We start from the raw sequence: 11,880 nt of genomic DNA, 5'->3' as shown, positions 1-11,880 counted from the left end.
CCTTAAGCAGCTGCTGAGGAAATGCCACACAGATAGTGTTGAGTTTTATCAGTGGTGCTCCTAAACCCAGACACTGTGAGCCAAGTGAATCCACCACAGCACCAAATGGGGGCACACCATAAAAACAGGACATACCCACAACGACAACCTCCACTATACACTATTGGTGCTGGCAACGAACAGTCAGGTAGGGAGGTGCTCTTCTGAACACTTTCAGAAGACAAAAAACTAAGTAAATCCTACAAATATAGGAGAAAAGGCATTTGCCATTCCACTCACTGGAAATTAAGACTGCTAGGCGGTATCAAAGTGCCCATGGGAAAGAGATCATACGAGTAAAAAGCAGCACAAAGTAAGGAAAGGAGGGAAACAGTACTAGAGGCTGAACTACCCCATGTGTCTTGACACCATGAAGAAAGCAGCAGATGAAGAATGTACCACTCAAGTGCTAAGCACAGAGGGAAGCTGTGTCTCCTTCTAGGAGCTGCCATGTCTCTTGGCTTCTAGGTTCCATTTCCAATGTGGGCTTCTACCTCTGCTCTGTTCTGGGTATGAGCTCCCCAGAGAACCAAAGTATGCTAATCATCTGTGGCAATTATAAAAGTGGAGGGAGGCTGGGGTGAGAGCAGCTCCTTTGAGAGCCTGCACGACTCTTTGGAGAGAGATTCCCACAGCTCTGACACAAATGCTCTGAAGCTACGCGTTAATGCCCATGCAGCCATTTTACTGCTTATAATCCAGACAACCCTAAAGCAGCTGTGTGAGGCAGTGGAGTTACAGACTTGCAAGGAAAGGGAAACAAGGGACAGGGCAGGTTGTAGGCAGGCTGGGAATCAGGAGAGAACAGCATCCCAGCTAAAAACCAACTGAGACAAACACACAAAGCATGCTGCACCTACCGTATGGCCCATATGATGGAACTGCTGCATCAGGGACCAGTGGCCAAAGCAGGGGAGAGATAAAAGGAAGAGGAGAGAAAGACAGAGACAGAGAAAGAGGAAATAACAAGAACTGAACAAGGCCCACTGCTGAAACATTCCCCACTGTATGGACCTGTAATTTACCCTTTCATCACCCACAGATCTCAACTCCCCCCACTGCAACCACTGTTCTTCCAAAACCTCTGAGGCTGGCTGGGATGAAGGGGTCACTGACACTGCCTGAGGGCTGCTGTCTTCTAGCACCTCAGCATAGATCTCCCCCAGCAGAAGGGATCCCTTTATTTGAAAAACACTGCACAGACTAGGCAAAAAAAAAAACCTTTTCTCAGAGATAACATCCATCTTCCTCTTCCCCAAAATAAGAATCCTCCTTATAGCAGCCCAGCCCTCACAAAGTCATTACAGGAAGATCCTCCCCCTCCTCTATGACAAACATGTTGCCAAAGCACAGCCTCATCTTCCCAAGCCAGATTCAAAACAGAGCATGTTTTAGGCCCTGTCCCTCCTGCCTTCAGTCTGTTGCACAATCTGGAGCAATGGAGTTCCCCTTTGGGGAGACAGGAAGAAGGACAAACCCATTCCACTGAAACAATGCAATATCTTACAGCCCTGAGGTCTGCAACAAGTTGTTGTGGGTGGCATGCTGGGGAACTGAAAAGGGAACAGTGCAATTCAGTGCAAGGTTTCTGCCTTAGAGAGCTGTTGCGCAATAAATCTGTTCAGACACCACGCAGGAGGGGATGTGGCATTTTCCAGGCTATTGGGCTGGAAGTCCTATCAGTGTGCTGGCTGCCTCAGGGACCAGTCACCGCCCAGTCTCACTACCAAAGAGACAAGCCATATGCACTGGCATACTTCCTACCTTGGGCATCAATTCTCTTGTCCACATACACCTTGTATGTGAAGGCATGGCGCAGGGCAATGGCTGCAAAGAACATCTCCACACAAATGATGAAGTCTTGATAGCCAGCAGCTACTGTGCCTTCACCCACAGACACCTCAGCAGAGTGGATTTTGGGGATGGCACCACACTTTTCCAAAATGGCCAACAGCATGCCTAAACAAAACAATAAGTTTATGTAAATGTGCAGAAAACACAGTCTCATTGTAACTGCAAAGAATGGAAACAGTTTTTTGTGTTGTATATCCTAGACATAACTCACCACAGGAGCTACAAACACACACCTATGGTCACTTGTGCAACAGAGAAAGGAAGAATAAAGTGAGGCAATACTTTTAGGCAAATGATGTTCAAACACTCATCCTCTTCTATTCTCTGTGGAACTAACTGCTGCAGGACTTAATCAAGTCCAAAAGGGTAAGAGAAGTCAGATATTTCTGTAAGCAACCCTGTGATCTCAGTGTTGTCTCAAAATAGGTTCTTTCACACAGTGTGCAAGAGGTCAATCCACACAAAGAGTTGAGGTATTTGGCTTATTTACAGTTCTGCATAGAAAAGGGTGCTGGCTGGCAAATCCACAAAGCCAGCATGATGAATACCAAAGCTTTTTGCTATTTATACATTTTAGCAAACAAAGCCACTAATGTTCCTTGGCTAAAAATTACCTAATTCTCTTTTTAATTAGTATTCTGTCTTCTATTGGTTAATGATCCTCTCATTGCTCATGCTAATTAGTCTGCATGCTCAGTCTTTCTCTTCCTTTGAGTCGGTGGTTTCTTGGGTCAGTGGCCATGATCTCCCCCTGCCAGAATTACCTTTTACTCCATTGCAGCTGATTCAGCACAGTTGCTGTCTTTATTAGTTTCTTCCTTATCTTAGGGGTTCTGCCAAATGTCTCTGTGGCCTGTAAATTTGCATTCTTTGCCCCCACTACCTGTGGTACATCCTTCCCGAGCTTTGTTTAGCTCCCCCGAGGTAAACATTGATTTATAAACCTTAACAAGGCAATTCTACTGTCAAGCAATTTGTCTTTCTAACACCTGGACATCACTTGGAGCTTGTTTTTTAGCTGCTGTTTCACAGATTAAACCTCTTTTCTTGTTGATTAGACTTGAAAGCATACAAAGATCAAACACCAAAGAACATCCTCTCAAGAATATTTTGACATATTCCATATTTTGCAACATCAGCACTTGCACTAGCTAGAACAAAAACTGAAGTAGGATAACTTTTCATTTAAGCATATTAGTATTCTTCAACACACCACGGTAAGAAACAGGTTTCTCCCTGTTCACAGCTTAGTGGCTGAAGAATTTCAGAGAAGATAAAGTGTGTGACCAGATGCCTCAAGACGATAAACTAGACAGCCTATTAGTTTGTCTGTAAACAGGGAGGATGGGCTATACTCCAACAGCTTAAATTCCACCTAAGTTCCTACTCAATTAGTCTTTGAAGTGCAACTCAGTAAATCTAAGTAGGGCATTGAACAGGGAAATGCTTAGAGCCAATTAGTCAGAAGCACTAAGCTTAGGTGGAATTTCAACTTTCTGACTGTGCCTCTGCTTCATGTGTATGAATTCTGAATGTCCTTCTCCCATCAGTGGTTCTGTGGCAGCACACACTGCTTCCAGCCAGCTTGCTGCTTCATATACATCACAGACACACCATTAAAATTTTATTTACAGAGCATTAAAAAAGCACTAAATTTTTTTAATATGTGCCACTTTAATCAATAAAATGGCAGCATGCAGATAAAATGGCAGCTTGTGCTTTATGACTGTTTCAGGAGCACAGAGGACTCTTCACCCTATCAGCTGATTTTGCCAGGTATATATTCTTGTGCACACACACACAGGGATAATAAGGATTCAGCAGCATATAAACAAAAATTAAGTTGAGCAAAACAGGTTTCCCAGAGAAAAGCAATGAATGACTATAAAACAAATGGAATACAGAAAGACATTCTGTCTATTAATCAACATCTGCTCTATCAACTCTTGTGTTTGAGCCCCTGCAGAGAGCTCTTTGTGCCTACCAAGGGGAGGGAAAAGCAGCTCACCTTGCCAGAAGGACAGGAAGATGACAGACTTCACCATGAAGAACTTGAGGACTGGGCTATAGGGACTGAGCAGCTCACGTGTGGCAAAGTAGAAAAGGAAAAGGGCATACAGTGCCAGGCTGACAGAGATGTTGTAGATGATCGTCACATAGAGGTAGCCACTGGTTACACTGAAAAGAGAAGACATATATGAATGCCTGAAACTTTAGCATGCCAATGGAGAGTTCCAAGAGTCCATTTCCTTCCTGCCTCCCTGTCCCATTCCCACCCCCAAACCAAAGTAGAAGAAACATGAAACTAAGAGGGCTACCTCTGCCTTCTCTTCTCATGCACATCAACCCACGTACTCCCATCTTTTCTCAGCACACACACGGACAATAAGAAAAGCCAGGTAGAGCAGGGGCAGACAAATTATGCATGCTAAATAAATAAACTTACTCAAAGTCACCATCCCGGTACTTGCCAAAGGCCTGAAGGATGACTGTGCTGATGGCCATAAGGGGCTTCACCACACAGAACTGCAGGGTAGCCTACAGGAACGAGAGGGGAGGAATGAGAAGGCAGGTGGTGCAAGAGCACAAGCTGCCAAACCAGCATCACAATGGAGTGTCCACTGGGACCACACAGCAAGGTAACACAATCCAGCCCCAACAAGAAGTCTGACCCTGTCACTTGCTAATTGATTGTGCTTGAGGACTGCAGCACCTAAAAGGAGATGAAGGAGTTTCAAACGATGTACATGTGACATCTACTTGTCCGGAATGGGAAGAAAAATCTCTCGGTAGGGTTGTTCTAGAAGCTGCTCAGCCCCGCTGTTCCAGAGCTGCTTTTCACAGACTGTGCTGCAGCCATTTATGCACTGTAACAGTATGAAAAACAAAAAATCCCAGTGCTATGGCACAGACAGAGAGAGTTTAACAGAGACATACTGGGGAAGGAAAGCAAACTCCCGTCCGCAGTTGTCACGAAGTTAGGCAAGAAGGTCCCCTGAATTAGAGGGGAATCCCGCTGTCAGAGGAGGAACTTCTGACAACTGTCACAATATTCAGGCATTTTATAAACACAGCAATGTGTCTTGCCACACACAAGTTAAGAGCTATTCTGTTGTCATCCACATGACCTTTACTGAATCTCCCCAAAGATTCCACGACACTTGGGATCAGCTCTATCCATTCTGCCTGTATAAACTACTGCTCCTACTGGGAGTGCTCTCTCAAAACCACTGCATTCTTCAACTTTCTGCAGATGTTGAACTTCAAAGTTCTAAAAACGGGAATCCTAAAAAAGGATGACCTGTGTCTCCCTGAAGGAGGCTGGAAGAGCCTGGGCAGGTGCTGACCTGTGTGTGTGTGGGGAGGGCTATGTAAGGAAAGAAGGTAAAACCAAACAGTAATAATTGCTTTGGATACGATGCAATTTGTTAGTGGTCATAAGACTTCAAGGAGATTAAAAACCCCAGCACATGCCAGTTAGTGAGTCACTTTAAATATGTGAACTGGAAAAGGTCAAGCTAATTGGTAAACAACTCCATCCTCTGAGCTTCCCCTCCTTCCAATCTGGGGACATTTTAACCATTTCCCTTCAATCCAAACCACCACCTACTATTTTTAGCTCTTCCCTAGAAGATGCTATAGCATATGGGAAGCACATGGATGGTGTGTGACCCATGTGTGAGGGTCACCAGACAGAGGCCCAGCAAAGAATCTTGATCAAGACATCTTAAGGAAACAAGCTGTTGAGATTTCACACCACAGACACCAGCACACTACCACACTGCTGGAGGTCCACAGGCAACACAGGCAGACAGACTGACCCACAAAAGGCACCTGCCTGAGAAAAGCTGGGGGGAAGGATGGCATGAAGGTGGTAAGAAAAAATGTTTACAACACAGGGATCCCTTCAGGATGAAAGGAACTGGAAAGAGCAGAAAATGGGCAGGGGGCAATGGGAGGCAACAGAAATGCCAGAGACACTGACAGCAGGGCTAAAAAGGGCAAGGTGTTCCTTTCAGCACATTCCTCCTCCTGATCATCATGATGGTGGATACTGCACAGATCAGCACTGACATTTTGTTCTGTTGCCCTTTCGCACTAGCCTTCCCAGGAATTTGCCTTGAAAGGTCTTCCCCAAAAATCCTGGAAGTCTAGAAGTACTAGAAAGTGAACCTTGGCATCAACAATTTCTCACCAAGGCAGTATTTCAGTTCAAGCCAAGAAAGATGGAAGTATTTAAGCATCTCTTTGCAACACACCTCCCTCACAGCCTCCACAGCAGACTTAGCAGTTAGCAAAGGGCAGGCATGAGTAGAAAAATTGCTGCCAAATACCAGCAAAAGAAAAGCAAAATATCTACCAAAGACAAGGTTACCAAACGAGCTGGGATTTGTGGAGGCCAGCAGAAAAAACACACCTTCCCCATTCCCCAAGGTGTGCTTCTAGCCTTCACTGTTGTGAGCAAACTTTTCAAACACAGACACGTGCAACCCAGGTGGTGATAACTGCAAGAGGCTGTGGGGCATGAGAAGCAAGAAGTCTAAGGGAAATTATTTCTCCAGCATTCATTCATTTTCATGGGTGTAACATCTGTTTATGTTATATTTAAAAGGTAAAAGTTAACATTAGGAGCAATACGAATAGGTAATGCAGTGAATCAACCAAAGGGTGTCCAGATGAAACCAATGAGAAACAGTTGAAGCAACATACTGGGTTCAGACTAGAAAAGAAAAATATCAGGCAAGAAAACAGAAAAGCTGTAAGGACAAAATATGGGGCAGGGACAAATAGAACAGATATGCAAAAGAAGTGGTCCTTTGAAAATGGCCACTTGTGCAGCACTACCTAACACCAGATATTACCATGAGGCTGCACTGTACTTTTGATGTTCCTGCATATTGCTAAAACACAGAAGATGGGCCACGATCTTCAGGAGAAGCCAGGCAGATACCTAAACCTGCTGACTGAAATTACAATGACCTGAGCCCTTTCAAAGAACTAGACATGCTTTACTGCCTCCACAGAAACCTTCTGTGTTCATTTGAGCAAGTGAGCAAAACCTTGAAATCCACCTGCTGTTTCATGACAGCCAGAGGTGACTGACCTGCAGCGAGCAGACAAGGGCTGTGCAGAGGTTCAGGTCTCCCCTACTCCACCGCCCTCGACATACCCAGCTCAGCACAGACAGACACACATGGTGAGCAATACTTGGTTCCGCCTACAAACCAATGTGTCATGCTTAACCTCCACCCCCTCCTCAGCTCCAAACCACAACAGCAGCACTGGGAATTCAGGAGGCTGTTACACAATTGTGAGGTGTCTGCGACATAACACAGACATCCATTTCTTAGAGCTGGGACCTCTGTAATCCAGAAAGGAAAAGAGTTTCTTCCTAGGATTAATATCAGTTCCAGGAAATAACTTGTGTCTTAAACTAAGGCCTTCATGACGTGGGGTTGAGTAGAAAGATCTCAGAAATTCAGCAGCAAAAGGCATCACTGCCACCCCCACACCCCTATCTTCTGTAGAGTGTCCCAGTGCCTCTAGCCCATACCTGTTTGCAGAATCTCAGGAATCCAATTGAATATGTCTTCCCCCACAGGCAGCAAGTCCCGTACACACAGCTGGACCTGAAACAGTCAACACAAGATGACAGAGTTCACAAGCGAGATTTGGGCAAGAGTGCAAGATTCCTACCCTCTTTATCTACCTCTCTGTAGCAAAGTTGCAGGACTGGTGCCTTCTCCAAAAATGACTGCAGTTACGGTCATACCCTCTTTTGGAGACATATCTGAAACAACATCCTGACTATACACTGCAATTTTTTTTTTACTATCACTGACTAGCATGGGGAGAAACACAGACCCTACAGGAGACAAACACAATCAACTGAAGACAGAAAAGAATTAAAGGAGGAGAATGGAGTAAGAAAATAAGCAAAGGAATAGGCAGGTATCCAGAAAAACTGTGAATCAGCCCAGCTTGCCTAAGAGGATGTGATCAGCCTGATCTGTCTCACAGCAAGGTACTGGTAAATCATCATCATCCATGCTGACCAGTTCCAACAGACATTTGCCACCTGACACAGTTTTTCAGGACAGGAATAGAGAAATAGTAGATGGGGACAGAAGGAGGACAGCGTCATGCTGTAAGCACAATAAATACTCACTCAATTGGCTTCCCTCTGATCTCAGACATGATGGAGCTCTCCCCTCCCAAGTACTCATAGCAGAGGCTGAGAAAGTTGTATATTACAAAGGCTGCAAAGACATCAATCACAGTAAAATGACAACCAACTTCAAAACAGGTGCAAGGACCAACAGTACAGACCAAACATTAGCAGGGACTGCTTATGCAGCACCTTTCCCTCCCCAGCACTCCAGATTTTCACTGCATTTATCATCCTACCTCAGCACTCACAAGACTATCTGAATGGGACTTTGGCCAAGGTCCCAGGCCAGTTCCGTGATTCATGCCCAAAGAATCACAGAACCATTTAAAACTGTGGTCAGTCTCTCTTTTATTTGGCATCTGTAAGATGTCATTCTTCACACGGTTCCTGTGCATTTTTCCAGTATATTACGCTGGTACTAAATAATCTGGAAAAGGTATCTCTGATCCATCAGCCATATGTAATCTCCTGTATTTAACCTTTTAGCTGAACATGGTTTGTCTCTGACAGGTAACCAGACTGTAGACATAAGAGTTGGAGAAACAGTTTATAACCATCAGTGAAATTCTGCTTCCATGTCTTGTGGGGACTTTTGCAAAACAGACTCTGTGCTTAATTTTCTTAAAAAAATGAAATTTCTTGTGTGCTGAATAAACTTGTCCTTAGGCCACTCTTCTCCACCTTCCCCAGCAACCTGGTACAGATGACAACAGACTGACCACTAACACTCTGCCCCATTTCAGTTCCCCATAACTACAGGTGTATTTCCTTTTCATGGGGTCCAAACTCACTTAAATGTGCATGAACTGAGCATGCATACACCCAGTCTGCCACTCTCTTGACTTGTTACAATTGCTGTTGGACCTCAAAGTCGTGAATATTTTTTAGGGCAAGGACTGTACTTCTGTATTTGTCACAGATAGCCCTGGGGCAAAATGACAGACCAGATGAGCCTTGTTGCAACATTATATTCTATGGTCACCTGTGTCTGGACAGTCCCTGGAATGACAACTCCCAAATCCTGCTTTTTGCCCCAAATAACTGGGATAGAAACAGCAGTCTCAAGAAACTTTAAGATAAGAACAGAAACCTAATAATGTACAACACTGAGAAGTTGATCTCCCCAAGCAGCCAGTTATTAGACCGGAGCTCAGTTTTTCCACATGAATAATCTTCCAAATTCAGACAAATTCTTCTATAAGCATCCAAACTATGCCCTGGCAAAGAGATACTGCACGCTCCCCGAAACACTTACAGTCTCAAAACATTGTACTTATGGCTTGTAGACGTGTCTAAGCTGGCAAGATTGCTATGGCACATAAAAACCAGTGGTATACATGCTTCTGTGTATGTAATTGGGATATTGTTATTCCATCTGTAATCCTTATTATTGAAGGATGTTCACACAGTAACGATTTTGCTAAAGCTTTAATTAGGACAGAAAACACCAACCACTGAAACCTTATTTAAATAACTGTGGTAACCCCTTTTGCCTTCAATTTTCCTGCAACTTAGCTGACAGGTTCCAGCACCCAGAGAAAGAAAGGCTGAGCTTTTCCTATTGTCCTCCAGTGACCCCTGCCCTCTGATGTGGTCATTACAATACCAGCTGCCCATTCCCCAAGCACTAGGGAAGAGATGACATCAGAGGAAGAAAACAAAACAAAAGGGAGAAATATCTGCCCATTCATCCCCAAATGAAGTGCTAACTAGCAAAGCTCATCATACCAGCAAAGAACTCTTCTCCCATTCCCTATCCACATCCATCAGATGGCATTCATGACATCAACATAACAAAAAAACCCCAAACAAACCTTACTTGTGTCAGTGTTTCTCACACTTTGTCTTATACAGAAGCAGACACATGAAAGAGTAACACCACAACAGGTTCCTCCTAACGTACACTACAAAATGCAGTCCATAAATGGCTCAAGACAGCTTTCAAAATTTGTTAGTAGGGTCACCATTCCCTGACAGCCCACTTTGTAATGTAAAATCTTTACAAAAAGTAAAGAAGATGGATGGCAAGAGAGGGAAGAGGACTAAAAGGCTGCTTTGAAGCAATCCCCAGAAAAAGTGGGGGAGAAAACCTGCTTTCCAAAGGTGTTTTCACCTCCACATGTAGTTTTCTCACACGGGTCAACATGCTGAAGTGAACTCTGGAGCACAGGCAGCCTCCTGAGTAGATGCTCAAATGTTTGCCAACTCCCAGAGCAAGAGAGGCAGAGGGATAGTGGTTGTTGCTAGGAGAATAGCAGGCTTCCTGCTAGACCTATCCGCATGCAGAGGGTGGGGAAAGAAAAATAACCCAGGCCCAAAGAAAGATGCTTTCTTGCACCACGTGTGTGCTGTTTGCCATCTGCTGCTGCATTGTTGTGAAGGTGAAGGAAGGCCTGCTGGTCCCTTCAGCTGATTAATTTGTTCACATGGCCAGGGGCAACTCTCTGTAATGCAGATCTCACCAAAACAACTGCATCAATGACTTAGGATTTGATGAGAGTATGGTGATAAATTGTCCACAAAAAGACACGGCTAGAGTGCAGTATCTCCTGCTGAGTGGGTAGAGGCTTCTTTCAGGATGAGACCAGGAGGGAAGTTACAATAGCATTTACAGGAAAGTAACCATTTCCCTCACATACAGTGCTAGTGGTATTACATCACTGCAGCAGATAAACAAAACCAAGCAGGTGCTCATCCTGAACATGGCATCCTCTCTTCTACAGGATTTCAAAGCACTTTACACTTCACCAACCCCAGCATGTGACCACTGTGCTACCCTCTGCAAGCACACAAGTGGCCACAGGATGAAGAATAAATACATTGCTAACAAGCCGCACCAGCAGCACAGGACAAAGCAAGTGTCTGGCTGCTAAATGCTGTTAAAAGAGACAGGAGCTAAGCAATACCTCACTTTTTAATACCCAGATACCATCAGAATTTTTGACTTTACCGAAAGCTTTCACCTTCTTAAAGCAAAGGACCCCAGAAAACCATAAACTTAGTCTCTACAGAATCCTGGAGGGAAGGCTCATGCTCAGAAGCCAGTGAGGGAGAGGGTGAAGTTGGATAGGACTTTGAGCAACCTGATCTAGTGAAAGCCCCAGCTCATGGCAGGGGTGGTGCACTAGATGATCTTCAAAGGTCCATCCTGAGACAAACCATCCTATAATTCTATGATTTTCAGTCACTAAGCAAGCCATAGTCATCCAGTTAGGCACACCATTCAGTAGGTGACGGCCATGCTCTCTCCAATTCTCAAACAGAAATGAAGTTCTCTCAGGGCAGAGACTTCCCATCCCCCCCATTTTCTGTCTGATCCCTCCTTACCTTCATAGCAGTCCCGCACTGTGCCAAAGTAAACATAGTACTGGTCATTGGTGAAGAACAGGAGACTGAGCCAGGAGTCAAAGGCATAAATGGGCACAATGAAGAGGATCCGAACGATGTAGCGCTGTTCGTTTGGGCAGCTGTAGCAGCGGAGATGCATGTAGATCTGGGAGATGGAGAGGGGAGACCAGGATCAGCGGTGTATGGAGCAGAGAGGAGAAAGTAGAACTGGAGAGTCAATTGGGCCAGGAAAAACAAACTCAGTAAATCACCTCTTGCCTCCAGTAGCCTCAAGGTGATGAACATAAAAGAAAAGATAAATCACTGTTATCATATGGCATCAATATAGCAACCATTAGTTTGCAGAGACAGGGAAGGAGAGGGAAGAGAAAATGGAGGCATTTCTAATCTGGTTTCTTATAGGGAATTGATTTATTTTTACATCACTTTGCTCACATTCTTTTGGTTCATACCTTTTTCCCAGTCAT

General features: G+C 44.5%; 1 protein-coding gene across 4 annotated transcripts in view; it reads right to left on the bottom strand.

Moving 5' to 3' along the window:
- Positions 1–11,880, bottom strand: part of TMEM184B (transmembrane protein 184B) — a 28,275-nt gene that overhangs the window by 3,419 nt on the left and 12,976 nt on the right. For 2 of the 4 annotated variants that reach the window (XM_033057495.1, XM_033057496.2), the window contains exons 3-9: positions 11,393–11,558; positions 8,063–8,153; positions 7,448–7,523; positions 4,340–4,431; positions 3,902–4,071; positions 1,804–1,998; positions 900–923 (exon numbers count right to left, since the gene is read on the bottom strand). In XM_033057495.1, coding sequence (XP_032913386.1) covers positions 900–923; positions 1,804–1,998; positions 3,902–4,071; positions 4,340–4,431; positions 7,448–7,523; positions 8,063–8,153; positions 11,393–11,558 — 814 coding nt within the window. The remainder of the gene's footprint in view (positions 1–899; positions 924–1,803; positions 1,999–3,901; positions 4,072–4,339; positions 4,432–7,447; positions 7,524–8,062; positions 8,154–11,392; positions 11,559–11,880) is intronic. The other 2 variants (XM_033057493.1, XM_033057494.1) reach the window with 2 other exon arrangements.

The sequence above is a fragment of the Catharus ustulatus genome, chromosome 4 (assembly GCF_009819885.2).
Source record: "Catharus ustulatus isolate bCatUst1 chromosome 4, bCatUst1.pri.v2, whole genome shotgun sequence".
Lineage (NCBI taxonomy): Eukaryota > Metazoa > Chordata > Aves > Passeriformes > Turdidae > Catharus > Catharus ustulatus.
The sequence above is the reverse complement of the archived record's forward strand: the minus strand, read 5'-3'. Positions and strand labels throughout refer to the sequence as shown.